At 36.4% G+C, this 25,750-nt stretch overlaps 1 protein-coding gene across 1 annotated transcript; it reads right to left on the bottom strand.

The window, feature by feature from the left end:
- Positions 1–2,206: 2,206 nt before the first annotated feature.
- LOC124253285 (nuclear hormone receptor FTZ-F1 beta-like) lies at positions 2,207–23,779 on the bottom strand. Its single transcript, XM_046687029.1, has 6 exons — positions 23,482–23,779; positions 19,236–20,111; positions 16,425–16,604; positions 6,233–6,654; positions 5,144–5,396; positions 2,207–2,870 (listed from the first exon to the last, which is right to left on the bottom strand). Exons 2-6 carry the CDS (start codon positions 20,107–20,109, stop codon positions 2,614–2,616), a joined length of 1,986 nt encoding a protein of 661 aa, XP_046542985.1. The 5' UTR covers positions 20,110–20,111; positions 23,482–23,779; the 3' UTR covers positions 2,207–2,613.
- Between the last annotated feature and the right edge of the window lie 1,971 nt (positions 23,780–25,750).

Consider the following 25,750-nt stretch of genomic DNA (forward strand, 5'->3'; position numbering starts at 1 on the left):
GGCAATCGCTGTACTGTCCAGCAGTACATTGCCATCAGCAAAATCAATCTTAAATTTCAGATTCTGTTCAACAACCTTGACAGGCTTAAAATAGCTGTGGAACTTCTTGCTTTGATCATGAGTCTTCACATACATCAACAGAGGATCATCCGATAAATAAATATGTGCAAAAGTACACAATAAAATTATATCACGAAGAGCCTCCACATTAATCAAACCCCGACCTCCAGAATTAATTGGCATATATAAACAATCAAGAGAGCAACGAGGGTGGTGGGCTGTTATCAGACATGATCCTTCTGGTCAGGCGTTGACGTCAAGTTTAGTCCAATCTACTCCAAAAGGAATAGGAGAGTGCTGGCAGAGCAAAAGTATTTGTAGCTTTGACCTTGTTTCGGGCATTTACCTCTGAGCTCCAGATTTTCTTTGAGCGAGATTTATACTCAGCCCGAAGTTTGTCTTGAATCTGTTATTTTTATCATCAATGTGCACGCAAGGACGGACGCACGGACAAGGAAACAAAAGTCATCAATATCCCCCACAATGGCAAAATACTCTTGATGAATATGTCTACTTAGTTATGATAGTGTCAAATGTTTTGGAGTGTATATAGCAAAGTGGAAGGAGAGGACTGAAATGTTTTTAAAACCTGCTCCAGAAAGTAGCACTACAACCAAATTCAGTTGAAGCCTAACTTGTTGCCATGGAAATGCAACAAGATGGCATCCTCATAGTCAGTCACGTTTCCATGGAAACCACATGAACTAAAATTCATATCTGGGTCTAACAACCAAATGGCACATCTGTGGATCATGCCTGATATGTGTACCAAGTTTGATGAGACTAGCTTGTATACTTTCGGAGATCTGCTCCGGACAAGATGACATCCTTCAGCAACAGCCTAAGTCACGTTTCCATGGAAACCGCAAAAAATAAAATTCATATCTGGGTCTAATCCCCAAAAGGCAAATCTATGGATCATGCTCGACTTATGTACCAAGTTTCATGAAGCTAGCATGTATAATTTGGAAGATCTGCTCCGGACAAGATGAAATCTTCAGTCACAGCCTAAGTCATGTTTCCATGGAAACAGCAAAAAATAAAATTCATATCTGGGTCTAACCTCCAAAAGGCATATCTAGGGATCATGGTTGAAATGTGTACAGTCAGGCCTTATTAATCCTAACACTTCCGTTTTTCATCCAAAACGTTCGAATAGGTTTGGTTAAGCTATCTCGAATAGTTTAGGAGATATGCTTCGGAAAAAGTGTGACGGACGCACGACGGAACTCGTTTCTATATCCCCCGCGAATTTATGGGGTATAATAAAAATGCCAAAAATCAGCAAGTAAGCAAAGTCACCACTTCAGGATCAGTTTGATATATCTACCAATTTTTGTTGATAATCATCAAAAGGTTTGAGAATCTTCTCGGGTGCACCTGAAATGACATCTACTTTGGTCATAATTCCACTTGCTCTTTTTCAGCCTGTAATTTCTTCAGTGGAAGAAATTCAGTCCTCAAATCACTTTTGAATGGCTTGAATATCCTGCATATATCTGATCCAGTGGAGACACCAAATTATTCTTCATGGAGAAATAAAACCCAGCAGTCATGATATATTTTGGCATGACAGCTTGATGCCAGAAGAAAGTCGCAAACGTGTACGACTTGGATGTTTACTGGGATTCAATCACAGGTTAATTGCATACCCAAGGGAGGCATCCTTGCACAGTGAATTGTGTTACCTCAGATGATGAGACCACCTATGTTCCCTTTTCCAGGAAAGACCTGGGTGCCGTTGTACAAAGCGATCTTAGCGCTAAGGTGACCGTAACTCCAATACCTTAACATAGACTTAAGGTAGTCTTAGCGCTAAGGTTGTTTTGTACAACAGCACCCTGGCCCCTGCGATGTTTCAACTTTTCCCTCAGTAAATAAACTGTTTTTTTTCTGGTGAAGTGTCTTATGCGCTAAAATACAACATATGCCCCTTTGGCAATGTCATGGTGAACTAGTGGGAGAGTTTACTTTTACGCCGCTTTTAGCAATATTCCAGCAATATCATGGCGAAGGACACCAGAAACGGGCTTCACACATTGTACCCATGTGGGGAATCTAACCCGGGTTGTCGACATGACGAGCAAACGCTTTACCACTGGGCTACCCCACCACCCCCTCATTGTGAACTAAAAAATGATAAGAATTCTGTGAGAATGTTTTATTGAAACCATTACTGGCAATGCACTGATTCCATAAATGTACAATCTTCTGATAACTTTTTGAAAATGAAAATTGTATGCTATTCATCAGATAATGTTATTCAATCTTGTTTTAAATGGTGATGAAATATTAAGCATACATGGAAAATAATTTCATCATTACTTAATGGTATGGTTGTGATTTTTCAATGATACTAATGCTGGGATCAATTCAACTACTTGTCCAACTGCTTTCAGGTGAGATTATATTATTATTAAATTACATTGTGAAAGTTTATAATGGTCAAGAGGTTTTTGACAGATTATATTCAATCCCTGTGAAAAATTGCATGTGGTCCCAATTAATATGTTAAAGAAAGGAACAGCTTCCAAAAGTACAAAAGGTAATGGTTTAAATGTCTTTTGCTGCATTTTCTCCCTTAAGAAGCTCTACCAAGAGTCCACATGAAGTCATGTTTGTTGGGAGTCGACTTAGAAGCTGCTCCTTGCCAATGAAACTAATGCGTGAGAGTTCTGGTAGGCGAAGTAACATTTCTCCAAACTTGTTGTGCAACATTAGGAAATGTCCAGTTGTATAGGTCAAAAGAGCATCAAGTAGCTTATCCTGGTGCTCCATTATCTTCCCTGGATCCTTCAGTCCTTTAACATCTGCAAGCAAAGATAATATTTAGCAATATGTATAGATGTGATATTCTACTTGTGTTGGCAAGGGCTATATATCTCACTTTTTTTCCAGACCGATGGACAGATTAATATTTTAACAATATCATCTCTCGACTTTACCCTCAGTGGCACTATGATGAGGTTAATTGTGAACTTGATGTGGGTCCAATATGTCAAAGGTTAGCAGCTTGTGGAAGTTGTACAAAAGTGAACTTTCATTCACTGTGTATATGCTTGACACTAATAACAGTATTTTTTACCCTCTAGTTTTTCAGTCCTTATGTAAAGACATGTGACAGAAAGCATGTAGGCTAATGGGCACCCCCGAAGACAACTAGGCAAGCATTGTAAGGCTTCATTTGCACCTTACTACTTTCGAATCATTTTGCTCATTGTTTTACTGATGTCATAGACATATATGGACCACTTTCTGTTGTCTCCAAAACTTGAAATACATACTCTTTGCGGGTTTCTAACATGTTTTCTGCACAAAATATATTGTCACACATCTTTTGAATAAATTAAGCAGCAGCAAGTTTGCATTTTGTGACCTATAATTGAACACAGAGAAACTATAAAATGCGTTCCAATAATGACTGATAAACAAGTAATCTATCTGATGTGAGCAAAACTGTAGAAGTGACAATTTTTTATGCCTTAGAGTCAAGTGTAATCTGTAAATTTCTGAAACAGATATAGACTAATCCAACATTATGTGGAACTTTCTAAGTGTTAAGATCAAATGAGTACGCAAGCACATATCTCTATCATCTCACATTTCATCTTGTTACAGGTTGATTCCCAAGTTGAAACTAAAAAAAGAAAGAGGTGGGAAACCAACCAACAAAGCAAAATGATGCCATAAACAATTGTATTTGTAAAATTAACTACCAGGTATGTTAACAAGCAACAGTATTTTGACTTGGAAGAAAAGATTAGGCATAGAATTCCCAGGGTACAGAGTGATCACACAAAATGCTATTCTTCTTGTGACTTGAGATAAAATGTGAGATCAGACACAATAGGTAGCTCCTCTTATATACCAAAGAAAAAGCTAAAAAGATCATTCTAAATATTCTGTTTATCAGAACATGGTGGTAGCCTCTAGAACTCTGTCTAAATATACCACATCACTGCCCATTACTGAATCTTCAGGTATAACAATCTAAATCAGTGGTTGTGTGAAAATACAGGGCCTTAGCTTATTTGGGAAGGTGAATGTTATTCTCACTGACTTTATTTCTAATACCACTGCTGTAGTGTTTCATACTGCCATCGTAAATGTCCTGACATTGAATTTTGTTCTGTTGGGGCCGGCCATTGTAAGAATCTGGCAGTACCTTGTATTGATCTGTAAACCTAGTTGTAGAAATTGTTAATCGTATAACTTTGTATTGTTATATATTGGTTTCATACTGAAGGCTTATGCATATACATTTCTGGGTTTCTTATGGTTTCAATTTGAAAATCAACACATAACAATACACACATCTTGGATGGGGGTATCTTAATGACCGTACTTGTCTTCTTTGGTGGGTTATATGCTCTATGGTATATGTTGTCATCTTGAAGGAAAGACATTTTGTTGTCCCTGATCATATGTTTTGGTTCTCATTAGCACATGAAATAACTGAGACAGTGTGTTGACTGTTGTTCCAGAAGACATGTCAGCACACTCTGCAGTTTCTATCCTTTAGGGAAATGATTGCATTGAGTAGATGGTAGATCTCTAAAAATAGTCCCATAAAAGAATAATCTGGATAAAGCAGGCTGACTGGCTCTGTTTTTTTCTGCCCATAGCATGGGACATCTGAATCATGTTCAGTTTCATCTGTTGGTTGCTTGTTATTTCCTTCTAGCCTGACAGTCACGACACGAAGTGGGGTCTTATGCTGTCTGTCAGCTGGGAGAAGTTAATGATATGTGTTCTAGACATTTACTGACTTTGTCTCCAGCACACAAAAGACAGAACTGATCTTATCCCAACAAGTGCTGAGGCATTTGGCACAGAATACTGTTTCCAAAGACACTGGATGGGTTTGCTGACAGTGAAGAGGACATTTGATGAAGATCTGATTAGACTTTAGTGTAATTATAGCCAAACTGCAGGAATATTGCCAATGATGTAGGGGAATTCTGTGAATATAGTACAATAATCATCATCTCAATGGCTTAGTCTAATCTTACACTAATAGTCTAGGTCAGTCTAGTGCCTCAATGCTTGGCCTTAGTAAAACAACATCACTGTATTTGCTTACCTGGTGAAATGAGAAGTAGAACTTTCATAGCCACATACTCATACTGGTCTACCTCTAGACGCCTCAGATGTTCCGACAGTGATATCATTCTGCTCACTATATCATCAAAACCTAAGTCCTGAGCACGCTTTAAACCAATAGTTTTCCCAGCAGAAAGAGCTAGCACTCCTGGTGTAGCTATTGACCGCCAACAAACCCCCAGAGCCAGTAAGTCTGACCAGCAGTTTTGCAGCAGCAGAATCTGGTCATCAGTCTGAAAAACAGCAATAGTCACTGAACAGAGGTGGATTTAAATCATCCTCATCCATAAATATTTGTCAATGTTGTGATTAGGAAAGTAATGCAAGAAAAGTCTCAATAATGTGGCTTCAAGGTATTGCAAATCATAAATGTGATACCTTAGAGGTGGTCATCTTCTGAAGTTATTAGACACACTGTTTACTTGGACACAAGTAACTAAATGCTTAGCAAAGAAAGTTTAACATCAGATCATAGTTTAGATACAGCATAGCTTTGATAATTCACACAAATATTTAACATTATAGGACCTGGAGTTTCCGAGGGAAGAAGTAAATGATTGATAAATTAGCTTGGCTAAAAATGCCACAGTGACAGCTGATAATCATGATAATGGGTTTATTCAGACACAGTCTGTATTTAATGATATTGCCATGAACCTCTTGACCATTGGTTTCAAGGCAGAAGCTGTTTGTGAAAGACAATGGATGACAGGCTAACAGGCCATGACATAAGTCACTTGACTTTTAGTCAGGTGGGATAAAAAATGTCAAAATTACTAAACAGCAATAGGTAGCAGTTAAGGGCCACACAGATATCTTTCCAGAGTTTGATCAAGATATATTGAATGGCTATTGAGTTCTGCCATGGAAACAAGTTATGGAAGACAGACAATTTCCCTACGTCCCTCTTGCACTTTGCACTGAGCATAATATTACTATGATCATAAATATTAATTACCTAACTCTCAAACCACAGTCACACACACAATGACTTTCAAAAACATATCCAACTGCATTAATCACAATATCATATAAATTATTTTTTAAAGTGTCCCTGCGATTTACCTACCGAAATTGCCCCGAACTGGGGGAGATTTCTTGCCCAACGCACAAGCTTATAGAGTCGCAGTTCCGTAAGCTGCATGAGGTATGTGTACAAACTATCTTCATTTTCTTCAAATCCCTCTGGAATCATGTCCAGGGGTATTTCTTCATCCGACAAAAGGGGTTCCAAATTCATTATGTCTGTTAAAAGTTCTGGCACTTGCAGTGTCCCACCCTCTCCACTCTGTTGTGATGAGGGTGTTGAATGGTTTAAAATAGCCACCAGATGACTCACATTGACATCAGAGTTGCAATTGGAAGACTGGCCAGGAGGAAGTGACCGTGATCGTTTTATCTTTCTCTCTGTTGATATGGACTTTGTTCGACCATGTGCTGAACATCCATCATATGAGCTTCTGCCTCCTCTTGTTCGGTCCAGACGAATGGCTGAAAATGAAATGCATTATAATTCAGAATTTAACAAAACCTAGTCAAAAGATATCCTGTTTCAATGAATGGTAAAGGAAGTAGGTGATTTATGTTAGTTATTGCTTAGTCTCAGTTTCTGAATGAACAATGAAATTTGGAATTCACTACATTTGACTTAACGTATATATGCACCCAAAAATACAACATAAATAGAGTGCACATGGTACATGAGGTCATTTGCAGCATTAAAAAATAATGAAAACAGATGCTAGGCCTTAGGGCTAGTGTGTTGTAAATCTCACTTTTCTTGGAACTAAAAACCAAAACAGCAAACAACTACAGAGACAAGAATGAATCAGTGAGTGGGTTTGGTTTGGCTCCTCTATGAACTTTCTTCTGGTAATATCATGGCATGTGTGCTGTTGAGGGAGGAAGGCTAAAGAGATGCAGGTCTTTGACGTTTACTCTTTTGTGATGGTGTTGACAAACCTAGAAACAATAGGTGTGAACTGGGACTTGAACCCACAAGCACAGGTTCTATGAAGCATCTCTGTACAGTGAACTATGGTGGCTGAGATGACCAGGACATCCATGTCCCTGAGAGAGAGACCAAAGACAGGGAGCACATTTCAGGACAACAGCAGCTTACATGCCATGCAACAGTTGAACACATTATACTGACTCAGACACAGGCCTTCACAAATGCTGATCACCGTGACAGGTAACAAGTACTATGATTTAAGCTCTTTTTTTTGTGGAGTGGCTGAGGATCCAAACATTTGCTTTCCGCTCTCATGGACGTCGCTCCATCATTACAGTAGATAAAGAGTTCATGAGTGAGTCAAATGATGAACTATTGTATACAATGGTGTATGAGTGGGAGGTGGTCAAATGATGAACTATTGTATACAATGGTGGATGAGTGGGAGGTGGTCAAATGATGAACCATTGTATACAATGGTGTATGAGTGAGAGGTGGTCAAATGATGAACCATTGTATACAATGGTGTATGGTGTATGTGAGAGGTGAATGATGAACTATTGTGGTCAATGGTGTATGAGTGATGGTCAAATGATGAACTATTGTATGCAATGTTTTATTAATGAGAGGTGGTCAAATGGTGAACTATTGCATGAAGTGGTGTATGGATGAGAGGTGGTCAAATGATGAACTATTGTATGCAATGGTGTATGAATGACAGGTGGTCGAATGATGAACTATTGTATACAATAGTGTATGAGTGAGAGGTAGTCAAATGATGAACTATCCTCTCACAACGGTGTATGAGTGAGAGGTGATCAAATGATGAACTATTGTATACAATGGTGTATAAGTGGGAGATGGTCAAATGATGAACTATTGTATGCAATGGTGTATGAGTGGGAGGTGGTCAAATGATGAACTATTGTATGCAATGGTGTATGAGTGGGAGGTGGTCAGATGAAGAACTATTGTATACAATGGTGTATGAGTGAGAGGTGTTCAAATGATGAACTATTGTATACAATGGTGTATGAGTGGGAGGTGGTCAAATGATGAACTATTGTATACAATGGTGTATGAGTGGGAGGTGGTCAAATGATGAACTATTGTATACAATGGTGTATGAATGAGAGGTAGTCAAATGATGAATTATTGTATACAATGGTGTATGTGTGGGAGGTGGTCAAATGATGAACTATTTTATACAATGGTGTATGAGTGGGAGGTGGTCAAATGATGAACTATCCTCTCACAACGGTGTATGAGTGAGAGGTGATCAAATTGATGAACTATTGTATGCAATGGTGTATGAGTGGGAGGTGGTCAAATGATGAACTATTGTATGCAATGGTGTATGAGTGGGAGGTGGTCAGATGAAGAACTATTGTATACAATGGTGTATGAGTGAGAGGTGTTCAAATGATGAACTATTGTATACAATGGTGTATGAGTGGGAGGTGGTCAAATGATGAACTATTGTATACAATGGTGTATGAGTGGGAGGTGGTCAAATGATGAACTATTGTATACAATGGTGTATGAATGAGAGGTAGTCAAATGATGAATTATTGTATACAATGGTGTATGTGTGGGAGGTGGTCAAATGATGAACTATTTTATACAATGGTGTATGAGTGGGAGGTGGTCAAATGATGAACTATTACTGTGGCAGGTGTATTTTAGTGTAAATATATTATTTTAATCATATTATTATTCTCTCCTTTTAGCTATATTATTTCTAGGCAGTTTAAGGGTTAAGCTTTAGAGCTTGGCCTCTCTCACTAATTGCCCAAGCCATGACGCTTCTCGGCTGATTGGTCTCATTAACTCCATGCACAATTTGACTCATTCTGCACTGACTCTCTGCCACGTAAAGACAGCTTGGACAGACACACAGTGTGACATTAAGGTTAGTATTCATTTAATTAAAGTAATATTGCATTTAATCCTTGCAGTATATATATAATAAACGTATATCTATTTACTATCATTTAAATAGGTTTTATATTGTATAGCATGTAAGTGTGCTATATGTATTTATGCTAGCTTTCCGATCCTAAGCTATAAACATAAATAAGTATCACTAATATATTCTTATCTTTACTATCCCTTTCACTGAATGTGTGAGATGAGAGAACGTGTTTCAATATAAGTTGCTATGTTTTAACTATGATAACTATAAGTGTAATTATCAATGTGTGGAAGTAATTTTATGTTCATGAATGTAGCAGCCCTAAATCTACTCCACATTACATTGTTTATTATTTATCATCTAATATTATTTACAGCAGATAAGTCCCCGTCCATAAGACTGGTGCTGTGCCCGATTGGTGTACACCCTTGTACCACTAACAGGGTATGTGTATATGTATAATTTATATATCCATGTATTTGTATATAGTACCATCACGTAATGCGTGGTGACGAATCATGTGTACATTATCATTACGACTAATGCGTAATGGTGTATTATTATCTATCTTGTGTGTATTATCATTACGTTATTCGTAATGATGTAATATCATAATTCCAATATTTCATATGTGTAGTAAGTAATGGTATTCATGCTTTGAGTAACTACAGTATTATTGGTAATTGTCCATATGTATTAACCTGTGTATGGAATTATATGTATCTTGTATGAATTGTGTGAGATGTATATAATATTATTATATTTATTGTTACAGGGTGTTGTTTATCGTTCAGCAATCCTTCATCCTACCAAATAAACGACCTCACAAACCTGCAGAGTGTTGCTAATCTATGCTTCACGTTGACCCTGCTATATTACTAATGATGAACTATTGTATACAATGGTGTATGTGTGAGAGGTAGTCAAATGATGAACTATTGTATGCAATGGTGTATGTGTGAGAGGTGGTCAAATGATGAACTATTGTATACAATGGTGTATGTGTGAGAGGTGGTCAAATGATGAACTATTGTATGCAATGGTGTATGTGTGAGAGGTGGTCAAATGATGAACTATTGTATACAATGGTGTATGTGTGAAAGGTGGTCAAATGATGAACTATTGTATGCAATGGTGTATGTGTGAAAGGTGGTCAAATGATGAACTATTGTATACAATGGTGTATGAATGAGAGGTAGTCAAATGATGAACTATTGTATACAATGGTGTATGTGTGAGAGGTGGTCAAATGATGAACTATTGTATACAATGGTGTATGTGTGAAAGGTGGTCAAATGATGAACTATTGTATACAATGGTGTATGAATGAGAGGTAGTCAAATGATGAACTATTGTATACAATGGTGTATGTGTGAGAGGTGGTCAAATGATGAACTATTGTATACAATGGTGTATGTGTGAAAGGTGGTCAAATGATGAACTATTGTATGCAATGGTGTATGTGTGAAAGGTGGTCAAATGATGAACTATTGTATACAATGGTGTATGAATGAGAGGTAGTCAAATGATGAACTATTGTATACAATGGTGTATGTGTGAGAGGTGGTCAAATGATGAACTATTGTATACAATGGTGTATGTGTGAGAGGTGGTCAAATGATGAATTATTGTATACAATGGTGTATGAATGAGAGGTGGTCAAATGATGAACTATTGTATACAATGGTGTATGTGTGAGAGGTGGTCAAATGATGAACTATTGTATACAATGGTGTATGTGTGAAAGGTGGTCAAATGATGAACTATTGTATGCAATGGTGTATGTGTGAGAGGTGGTCAAATGATGAACTATTGTATACAATGGTGTATGAGTGAGAGGTGGTCAAATGATGAACTATTGTATACAATGGTGTATGTGTGAAAGGTGGTCAAATGATGAACTATTGTATGCAATGGTGTATGTGTGAAAGATGGTCAAATGATGAACTATTGTATACAATGGTGTATGAATGAGAGGTAGTCAAATGATGAACTATTGTATACAATGGTGTATGTGTGAGAGGTGGTCAAATGATGAACTATTGTATACAATGGTGTATGTGTGAGAGGTGGTCAAATGATGAATTATTGTATACAATGGTGTATGAATGAGAGGTGGTCAAATGATGAACTATTGTATACAATGGTGTATGAATGAGAGGTGGTCAAATGATGAACTATTGTATACAATGGTGTATGTGTGAGAGGTGGTCAAATGATGAACTATTACTATTGTATACAATGGTGTATGTGTGAGAGGTGGTCAAATGATGAATTATTGTATACAATGGTGTATGAGTGAGAGGTGGTCAATTGATGAACTATTACTATTGTATACATAAGTTAGAATGTATGCATATTTCAAAGGCTGTCAGTCATCGTGTCCAGAAAATTTTAAAATCAATTTCCTAATGACCTCTGTCAATTATATTTGTCCTCGAAATGGAATACTTTTTCGCAATGACATATAGGTGTTGTCAAGTAAAAAATAGCGTCATTGACGCATTGTGATTCAACATTTCTGATTGGTTGTTAGGGTGCAAGGTCAATGAAAAGCATGATCACTTGACCGGTAAAATTTACAAATGACTGGTACTTGAAATACTAGCCAGTTACAATGTCCAGCTGTAAAATATGCCAGCAGAAACACTGCAATGGTGTATGAAGGAAGGGAGGTCAAATGATGACCCATTGTATACATTGGTGCTTGAGGGAAAGGAGGTCAAACGATGACCCATTGTATACATTGGTGCTTGAGGGAAAGGAGGTCAAACGATGACCCATTGTATACATTGGTGCTCGAGGGAAAGGAGGTCAAATGATGACCCACTGTATACATTGGTGCTTGAGGGAAAGGAGGTCAAACAATGACCTATTGTATACATTGGTGCGTGAGGGAATCTGTATGTAAACGCCATATCACCTCCATAAAGAAGTTGTTTATCCATAGTTTGTGCCACAGGGGTTCGAATCACTGATTGGACAATTTTTAAAATTAAAAATGTACATTTTTGCAATCATATATTGTTTTTACATGTTATGAGTAACTTGAAGAAATGTATTTTTTAGAAAATTCTCCTGCTACACTTACATAGAATACACGAGGGTTGATGCTAAAAGCCTGATCGAAAACCGGACAGCCCGACTATTTTAACGTGCGTTCAATCAAACCTTACGTTTTTTCACAAAACAATGTGTAGAGTTTGTAGATTGTTCTTTTGGCCTTCTCTGTTCATCGTATTCAGTTTGTCTAACTGCATTTCATGCTTGACCACTGACCCTCGCATTAGAACTACCCTCGGTTTTGAACAAACGTCTGGCCACCCTTTGGTAAACATCGACACTGTCCGAAAATCGCGGAATGACTCGGAACACAAAACGGCTCTCATTGGTCAATTTCCACAAGTGTGGGAAAAACAACAAACAAACATGGCAGACAGGGCAGTGAGAGGGGCCATCGATGGCCATAATGTGTTAATTTTGGGCCAAGCGGGCTGGCAGCCGCTAGTTATCGATGGGGTTACGCTCCATCGTTTCACATGTATTTCTCTGTTATTTTGTATTATTATCAAGCTTATTTCCTCCATATAAATAGTGTGTGTTATATAGACATGTATACATTTGTGCCTTCAATGAGTTATGACACGTTTATATCTTTCACTTAAAATGTCAGTCAATTTTACATTTTTCGGTAAACGTAAGGAAAATGTACTGTCAGATGGGCAAAGCTACGCAGATGTTTTATGTTCTTACATAGCACACACTCATTTTGGAACATCATGTTTTTATAACATAGTACCAAGAAATCCTAAAGTCAGAATTGGGGGTACGAAGTATGAATGTATAATATTTAAAGCGTATAACATTTCACAATGACCTAATTGGCATTGCATAAGGATTTCATAAACATCAGCCACACATAATGACAGAGGTAACCCAAATATGTGTATATTGAAAATATTTGTTTTGTAAATCTACTGGTATGTCAGTTAATCTTAAAAAGACTAAGATTCTTGTTTTTAGAAATGGTGGGCCTCTAAGAGATTATGAAAAATGGTATTATGATGGTAAACAAATTGAATCTGTATCTTTTTATAAATATTTAGGACTTGTGTTTACACCAAAACTTGTATAGAGTAAAGTTGTCTTGTTTCTCAGGCCAATAAGGCATTATTTTCTGTAAATACCTTTCAGAGAAATATGGGTAGTGTCAATTGTAAAGATTTGTTTAAAATATTTGATTGTATGATCTCACCTATATTATGTTATGGAGCTGAAGTTTGGGGCACCAGTTACAGTAAACTCATAGAGTCTGTACAAATTAAATTTTGTAAGTATTTTTTATAAGTCGGTAAATCAACTTGTAATAATGTGGTACTTGGTGAATGTGGTCGACTCCCTTTACAAATTGTATATATGACTAAGGTTATCAAATATTGGTGTCATTTATTGTACTTACCCCCAAATAGATTCCCAAAACACTGTTATCAAGTGCTGAAATCATTAGATGATGTTGGACGTGTGACTTGGGCAACTAATGTTAAAAATATTTTATTTAGTTATGGTTTTGGCTATGCATGGGTCAGTCAGGATATTGGAAATGTTAAATATTTCATGTTTCTTTTTAAACAAAGACTGACTGATAATTTAAAGCAATCCTGGTATACTTCAATTGAAAATTCACACAAAACTATATATTATTGTCATTATAAAACCCTACTAGATGAAGAAAAATACTTAAATTGTAACATTTGTTCAAATATGAGATCTGCCCTTTCAAAATTCAGATGTGGACATTTTAACTTAGCAATAGAGACTGGGAGATATGAAAATATTGCTTCTAATGAAAGATTTTGTTTATTTTGTAAATCAAAAGGTATTAATGTTGTTCAAGATGAGTGGCATATTTTGTATATCTGTGAATATTTTTTTTGATGTTCGAGATAAATATATTGTGAAATATTTTAGTCAGCCTCCTACAATAAACAACTTTATAAATATTACGCAATCTAGCAATGGTGATGTGATTAAGAATGTTAGTCTATTTTTATATAATGTACAAATTAGAATTAAGAGCACAGCTTGTTTTTAACTCTGTGTACCATTCATGTGATGTGTGACCATGCATCTGTCTGTATTATGGGCCAGTGGTCTTTTACTGAATAAAACTGTCTGTCTGTAATATTTGTTATTGTAAACACAAAACTTTCATATAAAAAGACATCAATGTTTGGAGGTTACTCCAACAATTTGATTTTGTATATGAATTAATTGTAAACTACATCTGACTGTGAAAGGTTTTAATATAAATGTAGTTTAATTTTGTGTTTGTGAAAGTGTTACAGAAATTTGGATAAATTTGTTTCACCTTAAGGAATTCATAATATTTCACAATTGTTTGCAATCACCAATGCAATTTTTGTGTGTGGATAAACTCTACTCTATTTCCACCATCATTTGTCATCTCATGTACAATAATACTAGCAATATTAAGAACTGTTGGAGTTATGAAATATTCATGACAAATTAAGATTTTTAGAGAAATGGGAAATAAATATGTAAGTAAAGATTCAGTTTTGATATGGTAATTGTGTTATCCATCATTATAGACAATGAAATGCATTGATAGATTACAAAAAATGTATTTGATTGTTTTATTAATTTTGAGACCATCCATAGGGTTTATCCAGGAACAAATATAATTAGGTTAGGAAAACTATTTGATCGATGAAAAGATATCTTGATATCCACTATCATTCCCTGGTAAGGGGTTGGAGGGCAGTAGTTTCTTATATTAGTACCAACAAAAGTATTTTTAAGATTGGATAAAGCTCAGAATATTTTTTTGGTTTCCAGATTCACCAACAGGCAGGTATGTGCACATGTCACTAATGGGGTAAGGTAATACAGGAATGATTAAGAAGTTGAAATATAATTCATATATGACCCAGGGGTGGAAATAACCCATTGCCCGACGTCCGAGTCCAGTGTTTTTTTCTTTCGGGCAAGCAAATTTGTATATCACACTGTACCGGTGTCCAGTTGACTTTCCAATGTTAATTATGTTGTTTATTTTAAAAAATCAACAAGAAAACGGCCGGTATAGCGGAAACATTATCAGGGCAAGTGATTTTACATGTGCCACTGTACCGGAGTACACTAGCAATTTTAAAGTTATTTCCACCCCTGTGACCGACTCGCTAGATGAGATTTAGACTGGATATTTATTGCTTTCATTGTTGATAATGCTTGAGGTCTTTGACTTAACTTGAGTCAAAAGTATTTCTATAAGAGTTTTTCAAATTTTAGAAATTGTACTATACAAGGGAAAATTTAAATGATCATACATTGCCAACATGAAAGTGTCAGCATTTAATTATTCTTAAAGTCAATTTTCATAGGATATCTTTTTCAAGAGATGTGATTTAAAGTATGCGGTAGCATTAGGTATTTGTTTATTATCATCATATTTCAAAAGTTAATATACCTGGACGATTTTGAATTATCTGTTTGGTGAAATGTATCATTGAATAAAAAAGTATCAATATGTGAACTGTTGTGTGTGTTGTATTATACTGTGGAAACTATATGGAATATTGAATATTAAATCAACAATCACAATGAATTGATAACCTCTCATATGACATTTATATTCTAAATACAATCCATGAATTTACGGAAGTTAGATATTTATCATTCCGCTTTGCATGCTTGATATAATAAGGTTGCTGTATGCACTATTTGCACTATTTTACTGCATTTAACGCCTGAAATAATTTTACTCACCATGAAAGAATTTCTAAAACCATGTTCGAGTTTTCCAAACATATCATCTGTGAAAAGAATATTCCGCAATAATCGCACACGTGGAAATTGACCAATGAGAGACGTTTTGTGTTCCGAATCATTCCGAGATTTTCGGACAGTGTCGATGTTTACCGAAGTGCGGCCAGACGTTTGTTCAAAACCGAGGGTAGTTCTAATACGAGGGTCAGTGGTCAAACATGAAATGCAGTTAGACAAACTGAATACGATGAACAGAGAAGGCCAAAAGAATAATCTACAAACTCTACACATTGTTTTGTGAAAAAACGTAAGGTTTGATTGAATGCACGTTAAAATAGTCGGGCTGTCCGGTTTTCGATCAGGCTTTTAGCATCAACCCTCGTGTATTCTATGTAAGTGTAGCGAGAGAATTTTCTAAAAAATACATTTCTTCACCGATTTCGTTCAAATTTTGAAATATAAGTTACTCATAACATAAAAATAATATACGGTTGCAAAAATGTATATTTTTAATTTTAAAAATGATTGTCCAAATAGTGATTCGAACCCCTGTGGTTTGTCCCTATCTTCAGATCATTAGTTCCAAGTACATGTTATCAAACTTACCTTCCAGTTTCATCCCACACTGTACACACTTGGCAAATCGACAAGCCGGACATTTCTTTCGGTTGAAAATGCTAATATCACATTCTCCATGCCTGTGGCACACAAATGTTTTCTTGTTCTGGACTGTTCTCTTGAAAAATCCCTTGCAGCTTTCACATGTAAATATTCCATAGTGGTAACCTAAAAACATAATGATTATAAGAGGATAATTTTATACACTTTGTGCATTGAATAAAGGACAACAATAACAAATTGGATTGGACGAGAACTTTTTTTACAAATATTGGTGCACAAAGCATGAATAACAATCCTTACATTATTTACAAGGCTGGACCCTTATTCTCGAAACGTTTGTAGCCCTAAGACTTCATAGCTTTGATGGTAGCCAATGTGTTAAGACTGACTGACTGAGTTTGGTTTTACGCCGCTTTTAGCAATATTCCAGCAACATCACGGCGGGGGACACCAGAAATGGGCTTCACACATTGTGCCCATGTGGGGATTCGAACCCGGGTCTTCGGCGTGACAATGTGTTAAGAATGGGCTTAAGAAGTTTGTAGGGCTACGAATGTTTCGAGAATAGCTAGCCTGATCTTTAATAGATTATCAGGGTTAGAACTAAATCTAAACATGCCACTAGCCCTCGGGGCTTATAACAAAACTAGTAGTCCACTGGTAATGAAACTTTCATTGCATTATTGTTGTATGAAACGAATGATTTAATTTACTGCTAACTCTTTCAACACCAGTAAACAGGGCACCCAGCACCCAGAGACTCTGAGGTCATAGAAAAGCTGTGTTTATCAAGGAAAATATCAGCTTGTAAAACATTATTTCTACTACATGTCATACACCATTTGAAAGGTCTAATCCTACTGTTTGTAATTATGAAAGTTAAATTTTATCATATTATTCAAACAATATAACTACAATTTCAATAAGATAATTTTTAATGAAAATGCAAGCTGACACATTTATAATGTCCATGTAAACCACGAAGGAAGAAAATAATGCAGCCATTTTTTTTCCATTTGTAACATGACATAACATCCCCTAAACGTTTTCTTTTATGATTTCATTTTTAAGTAATCGGAAAATCATTATAAAAAGATTTCTGAAATAATATGTGTGGTCGTCTCTTTCCCATTATCAGTGGCTTTCCACTCAGTAATGTGACAAAACAGCGGGAAATACCTTCGTTTTCAAAGCTTCGCATGAATAACATTTGAGGCGCTTCGTTTGATGGCGGGTATCGTTCGAAAGCTCTGAACATCAACATCACTGTACCTTTGCCAAGAGCATTTGTAAGAAGCGATTTTATTGGATAAAGATTGGTTTCTAATGACGCTTTTTTTGCCACAGTTTGTTATGAGGATCGTGATTGGTCAAAATCATGCACATGACCAAAGGTAGCCAATCATAAACGGAAACTTTCAGATTTAGACGAAATTTTTTGGTAAAATTATGTTATTCTGGACAGGTTGCGCAAACAATCACCACCTATACATAAAGTTTGGAACTTAGTGGACATATTGTGCCAGGTTATGACCGTGACAAAATTGCTTCATGCATATATTTTAGCATAAAACTTTGTGTCCGATCATGAAGTTCGAGGCGACGAAACCCGAGATGTCACTTTACTTACACTGCATGATTGCACAAGAAAAGATGAAAATAGTAACTTATAACATACGTTTGACAACTTATCTCAATATTGTTGTTGATTTTATTCTTTAGTGTATTAGTTTGTTTAATTATTTCCTTGAAACATCATAACTTTGCTCTTTGACAACTTGTTATGAAGCATGTTATGAAAGGCATTTGTATAAGATAATTATACTCTATTCGGGCGAGCAGTAAATAACTGAATGTGTGGAACTGGATAACTAAAATTTGTCTGTTTTGCACGCTCTTCCCAACCTAAAACAATTGGTATAGCGAGACCACTAACATGTTTAGCATAAAGTGACACAATGTAGATGTTACAGGGCTCCAGATAAGGGCCGTATCGGCGTATGTACGGATAGAAAATATGCACGATACGGTAGGAAATAATTTAGAAAATGTAGCAGATAGCACAACAGCAATGGTGTACGGTCTTAAAATCATTTACAGACGTATTTATCTGAAAAAAGTATTGTTTTGTTTATTATTTATTGACCTGTTTACACAAGAGTAGCAATGTTGTGGTGCATTACTGATAATATGCCATTAAATTCCATTCAGTACTCTAAATGTACTCTTAAGTTTTTCCTGTACTCCTATATTGAAAAAATAAGGAGTATGTACTCCTGAATTTGAAAAATTATGGAGGCCTGTGTTATATTGGAGTTCTGCAACACTGGATTCACTAGTCTGATTGAAAATGAATGATCTCAATAGCAGTATTTGATGAATAATCACTGAAAAAAATAGTAGCCCGCCGGACTAGTGCAATTTTGTTTCCATTCGCCTAACTAAACGTTTACTCGCCTCGGGCTTGTGGGCAAGCATAAAGATCGAACCCTGATTATTACAAAAATAGTGCCATAACACTTTAACTTAAATTTTGTAAAAGGTGAACACAGCACCATAAATAGGATGTATTTAGTTTTCAGAATCTTTGTTTGCAGTAATTTGCTTTAATTGTTAAAAAATGCAGAATTGAAAAAGGTGACATAGTTTTGCGTGTGAGATATGCTTTGAGCATGCCGAGTTTTATCCAAGTGACAGATAAACATGTTGACACAGCAGGCTGTGTCTCGCACTACAACATACAACATGGAGTCATCCAAAACTACACAGCAAACTTTACATGAATGATAATCCTACCAGATATTTTGTCTCCACACACTGGACAAGGCGTTCCTAAATGTTCAATTGCAGATGGGTCTTGTCCTACTCCATGCACAATGGTACCTGAAGTATTTCCTGTCTGGCTACCCACTGTCTGTGCTATTTCATGCTGAGCCATAAGACGAGCTCGCTTTTCCATGATAACCTGTTTGTCAATTACCATTTGTCTCTCATGTTCAGCAATAAGTTTTGCCTGGTGCTCAGTTGGTTGCACTACCTCAGCCTCTACATCGCCATTTCCTTCTTGCTGCACCACCACACGATACATTTGCTCAGTCCCACCTTCAACATCACCAACTACAATGTCATTTCCAGGAGATGGCACAGAAGGTCCTTCATTGTTGTAATATATTATAATCTGTTGATTGCTTTGCTGTCTAGGATCAGACTCAACCTTGACATTATCCAAATCAGCAGTCATGGCCTCATCACTCTCCCCACTCTTGCTCTTCAGATGTTGCGAAGCCAAAGCTGTCAGAACATTCACCATGCTCATTGGTTGTCCGCCCACATACACAGAATCTCCTGTATCTCTGTCATATTGAGATATGTCTTGGTCTATTCTCTTTACTTTATGAAGCATGTTCTTGATCTCATCACTACTATCCCGTACAGTCTGGAAGCTATTTCCAGATTCACTGCCACTTCCAGCTTGCAACAAGCTAGCCACTGGTTCATTCATACCTTCCAGTATGTGTGACACAACCTTCCTGGGGGAGGGAGATCCCTTCTGCTCCATACTGAGATTTCTTTCAACAAACTTTTTCTTCTCTGTTTCTGTAGAAGTAAGTGTATGAGATATGGCTTGCAGGAGGACTGGAGAAATGCCCAACTCAGAAGTCACACTCATACCTGTAAACAAAATGTTAAGGTGACTTTAATACAAACAACTGATATAATCGAATACTTTCCGGGACATATCTAGTCCTGCAAGGAAGCTGATTCTCAGCCGCAAGTCTGAGGCAATTGTTAGCTAAACTTCACAAATTTTGAAATTTAACACTTATCAGAGGCGTACACAAAGTCCACAGTCTAGACTACCAGTTATCCGACTTCCATTTTTGTGGAAGCCGCGGTGGCTGAGCGGTCTAGGCGTCTGACTTTGTGTGCTGGCGATTAGGTGTCTGACTCTGAGGGTGTGGGTTCGAATCCCGGATGGGACTCAACCCAAAAAAAGTACTAGAATCTGTACTTTACTAAGAAAGTGTAATCCCAAATATAACATATGTTACATTTGACCACTTTCTTTCATTGCATTGTGTATTTTAAGAAATGTTATCTGTTAAATTAAACTTACATCGTGTATATTATGGCTCTGAGGAGGCAACTTGCATTTCACTGATAACAGGACCAGTATACAGAGTATACAATGCCATGCTGTGTAGTTATACACTTTTGTAATTTTTGAAAAACATTGCAGTCTATAGATCCAAACAAATTGTTTACACAAAATGAGGTATTCAAGTTGTTTCCACCCTGCTCATATCCCAGCCAAGACGTGCCAAACGCTAATAATGTAGAAAGCATGTTCAAATTATTGGCGAGCACCCTACATTCTGATCCGTCTGGTTCTTACAAATATTATCCGACAGCTGCATAAATTAATATTTAGGTAGAAAACATTACAGTCTATAGATACAAACAATATTTATCAAAACACAAGAAAAAAAGTAAACAAGGACTTAAAAGAAAATCCCCCCGCCCATCTTTCTGCAATCAGCTTGCAACCCTAGAAATATCCCTGACTTAATCGGTGTTTTTCTTGAGTAATATGATCATCACTATCTGTCCTCAAGATCAATTATCCATACTTCAGCATCCCTGACCACAACACACTTTTGTTCACATGTGTTCATAGCCACTTGTTTTAGCCCTTTTGGTATATAATCGAAAAATGCCCAGATTCGATTCAATTCTTATGAACAACAAATTGAATTCATGAAAGAACATGTTTTGATCCACTGAATATGTTACAGAATTGTAACAGCCCTAGTGACCATGCCATCAATAAAATTCACTAAATGTTTCAAAACTCATTCGGGGGCTATGTTCATATTTTCTCCAGCCCAACACATATGACAGTAGTGACAATGTGGTGTCTAACCTCTTCACAATGGCATTGGTCAGTAACATTTACAGTTCACAAAATTATTTTAAAGCTTACGCCAAGTTCTTCAGTCCATTGTATAGAGTGTTTGGTAGGTACCATAGTTGGGTTACATTATTCATTCTTGCTGAAGCCAGTTACCAGCTGATATGCATTTTAAGATATCTCGAGGTAGTATATAACAAGAGTGGGAGGAATGTAGCATATCAGTACTGCATGCTATTGGGGACTGTAGGTGTATGTGGTATGTTCTGCCAATAAAGTCTAAAATAATGTTATCATAGCACAATTGTCATGTGAATGAGGAAAGAAGTGTAAAATTTAGTACACACCTGAATATGTTGTGTCCTTTTTCTGGCTGTAGTTTTTTTTAACGAACATGATCTTTCACTATTTTATTAACTTAATGCAATTTTCATAAGGCAATTTGCTTGATGCTTTTGACCTGATCTCAACAGATGAATGATAAGAATCAAGAAGGACAAAACCAGAACCATGCCACAGTCTTCTGGCTGCACAACCATTAAAAAAGTGCTTGAAGAATTCTCTATATCTCCAGCAAAAGCTTTTTCTGTAAACCTACAACCACCACTGGATCCAATCAATAGTTCTCGCAATCCCAAATTATGCGCCCTTGTTTACCATTTACCAACTGATTGGATACCCAACTGGATCTAACATTCCAGTCAGAAAGCGAGTTATAGCAATATCTAAAAGAGGCAGAGAGTGATTATGATCATCTTTTTATGATCTACTTCATAACCATAAAAAATGGCATATCTGGGTCATACAAGTTATGTCCCTTCACGCTCCCCTTGAGGTTTGAGATCATTGTAATAATTTCCGTGGTTTCAGCAGCATTTTCGAGTTTTCTGTATATAATTCTTGTTACGATTCATTCGCGTATTCAGTAAATCGAACAGTATCTCTTCATGAATTTAATTTATTGTTTGTGGTCATTGGAATCGAATATTTACAAATATGTTTAAGTGAGTGTTTTCACTTCAAACTAGTTTATTGTTAAGCGAGATACGCAAAATGAAATACATCCAAGCTATGCAGAAGCGTATCTTATGTTATTCTGAAGCTGACTGCTCCTGGCACTGTCATTAGGCTATAAGTGGCATTGTTTGCAACGTATCGCATTTTTTTTTAGTGTTTAATAGTAAATATCATTTAAATGTTTCAACCAAAGCAATTGCATGACATATTTGTTATTGTAATTAAAAGATATTAACCATAAAGCATATTCATGAATAAATATTCACATTCATTACTATATATCGTAAAACATATCATATTCGCCTCATAGTGTCGGTGCAGCCCTACTGTATGTTAAGTTTAAACATATAGGGGAAAAGAGTCTAACAGAGAATCAGATACTAGAATTGAAATTTTCACATAGCACCAGAAAAGTGAAGCATTGCCTCAGTTTAGAATTTACTCATAACTTAATGTGTCTGTTGCAAACACAACACCATGTTTAATAATAGCAATATCTGTTTGAACATCAAAGCTTCACTACAAACAGCCTTTAATCCATACTTAAAGTAAACTGTTTTGAATAGTAACTGGACGAAGACTGGAATGTTCCTATCGATTTGTGAAGTTTTATGTAGAATAAGTCATCAAGTGGCTTGACCTAGGGTGCAGTTCGCCTTGTTTGAAGGGTGTTTGAAATGGGAAAGGGTGGGATGATCTTTGAATTGGGGGCATCCATTTGTGGCAAGACAGTAGTACAAAAACATTTTTACAAAACATAAAATATTGAAACTGACATATCAGGCGGACCTGTTATCAGCCAACATCCTGGGACATTTTCGATTTAGAAACGAAGAGCCTTCGAAAAACTGATGACGAGATCAAGACGTAGGAAATATTACAGATGTAAATGATACGCATGGATGTCTACGGCTTTTACGACATGTGTCACAAAGTATGGTTACTAGTGAACCAAATGAAATCGGTGGAAGCTCCGACAGCGGTGAAGGCCACTCAAGGGGCACATGGCAATGTTTGAAAACAATGACTGTCTGAAATGTGCTCAGCCACATTTAACCTTCGTATATAATTATTACACATTTTTTGGAACACATGTGCTGCCTATATACTTACTGGATATGTGTAGTTTGTAAATCTTTCGTTTTAAATATTTTCAATCCGATCTTAAATTTCTGTGTTGATGATTTCTTGTCATTCCAATCGAGACCTCCGGCCATGACCTTGAACCACTTGCGTCCTTCACAGAGGCCCACGCACCTCTCCCAAAGATTGCTCCCCTGACTACTGGAAAACGACAATCAAATGAATACAAAACATAGCATTGCAAATTTGTGTTCTTATCAAATATGGCGGCTACTGCACTGACGCGTAGAAGACCTATGAATGTATGCGGATAAAGACCATTTTCCGGTAATTGTCGACCTCCTACGAACACAATATTCGTCACTGCTCGTATCTCTCCGAAACCAGCCGAAAACATTGGTCGCAAACAAAGGCTGGGCTCCGTCTCTACTGTATCCTAGAGGGTTGAACTAAATATGCTTGCCCGTATAAGTTTATAGTCCGTCAACTTAACTTTTGGCACCCTGTTTTTTTAACAATGTACATAAAACTCCTGAATATTTTAAAACGCTACTCTGTTCATATGGTAATTGTATACTGTGACCTAACAAGATATCGATTTTAGTAATTCTAAAACGATTATTAAAGATTTTGCCTTTAAACCTGTCATATAATAATTGTAAAACTGTGGAGAGTTTAACGAGGGGTTAACGCACGTGATGGAAAAGCCAACAACATTGTAAAATGTGTGTCAGCGTGATATGTACATGCACGGGTATTTACATTAGCACGCCCAAGTGATGTCATAGATCGTCAACAAACAGGTTGTGGTAAAACGATGTTGTACAAAGATGACCGGTAAATCATCAAAAGAGTTTACAACTTTTTCAAGCGCGAGGCAAAGCGAAAAAACCCCTCTTTTTTCAATTGAGTGTTTCTTCAAAAGACACTTAATGCCACCAAGATCTGCAAGAGAACATAGCAAAGAGTTATCTCCCATGACACTATTTCAGAGACTGACGATGATATGAAAATCGGGGACTGTCTCAAAACATGCAAAGAAAAAATAGCTTGAAGAATTCGATAGAAGGGTTGTGGGGAGGGACGTCATGCGTCGGTTAAATCGATCCAGTGAGTCCATATCGTCAAGCAAACTGAAGAAAATATTGTTCAAAAGAAGACAATGACATCAATGTATCAAAGCATACCATATGCAAGCTGTTGCTCAAATTTGGATCTTGATACAAGAGATTGAGCAACCAGTATTTTAAGACTTCAATAAATCTACTTGTTTAAAATGGATTTGTGATGATTATACAGTCCCTTTAGATTTGCTTGCAGGCGTAACAATGTAAACAAGATGCACGCGTGTCACACCATTGAGTTTGCTGTTCCATCGTATCATTTTACTCCCTTGTATAACTACTTCTATTTTTCATATGTTTATAAGATGGCTTTTTGAGAAGAAGCTGTAATAATTGACATAAAATTATGAAATTTCAACCTTAGATAGGTCAAAAGATATAAAAAAAGTGTATATCCTTAAAACATTTTGAAGGCATATTTGGTTAAAAGGTAAATTGTGAAAAACAGGGTGCCAAAAGTTCAGTTGACGGACTATAGTATGGGAATAGAAGGGAGACGGTGTTTACGAACCAGTCTGGTCTACGAATTCACCTACAGTCGAATAGAACACAATCTTTGACCCAAGTGCCATGCACTCTTCTCGCAGGAATATAATCAAACCACTTCAATTAAATGTAAACATTACTTGTCTAAAGCACTCACTTTGAGGTCCAATAAAATTCTAAATATATCACGCACACAAATAAACTTCACGTACAATTTTGAATTCTGCAGGAGATTTCCTGTTTCTTGATAACATCCACTATTATCTTAGACAAAGCAAAAGTGCTGAAAATAATATTTCAAAATTGGCTACATCGTAGATGTTGGTAATTTCTGGCATAAAGTTTCAATATTATGATTTATATTTTGCGTATCTTTTTGGTATTTTTTTCAGAAAACTACATTCATTATCTACATTTTGCCATTCACATTCATCTATATGTAGATGATGGCTGTCATGTGTCTATTCAATGGTGTAATTTCATATTAACAGCGATTTCATTTAATCTTATAAGTAAGGCTCAATATGTTACTTTAAGAAAGTGATGTAATGTTTCTTTATTAAATGTACATGCACACACATTTATAAAGGGTTTTCTTGGTCATGGAATCTTTTTTATATCGTTTTATGGACTGTAAAAAATATGTGTAATGATTCGCAAGGTGCTCGTTTGTCACAAATGTTTCACGA

Source organism: Haliotis rubra, unplaced genomic scaffold (genome assembly GCF_003918875.1).
Source record: "Haliotis rubra isolate DU_JTF1 unplaced genomic scaffold, ASM391887v1 Scf538, whole genome shotgun sequence".
Taxonomy (NCBI): domain Eukaryota; kingdom Metazoa; phylum Mollusca; class Gastropoda; order Lepetellida; family Haliotidae; genus Haliotis; species Haliotis rubra.

Bases quoted from the DNA above. Each gene is read 5' to 3' on its own strand.
- LOC124253285 (XM_046687029.1), bottom strand. From the start codon at position 20,109: ATGAGTGTGACTTCTGAGTTGGGCATTTCTCCAGTCCTCCTGCAAGCC. The intron at 6,655-16,424 runs GTAAGTTTGATA...TTTCATTTTCAG, and splicing joins GTGTGGGATGAAACTGGAAG to CCATTCGTCTGGACCGAACA. The intron at 2,871-5,143 runs GTAAGCAAATAC...CTTTGCTTGCAG, and splicing joins TCTACTTCTCATTTCACCAG to ATGTTAAAGGACTGAAGGAT.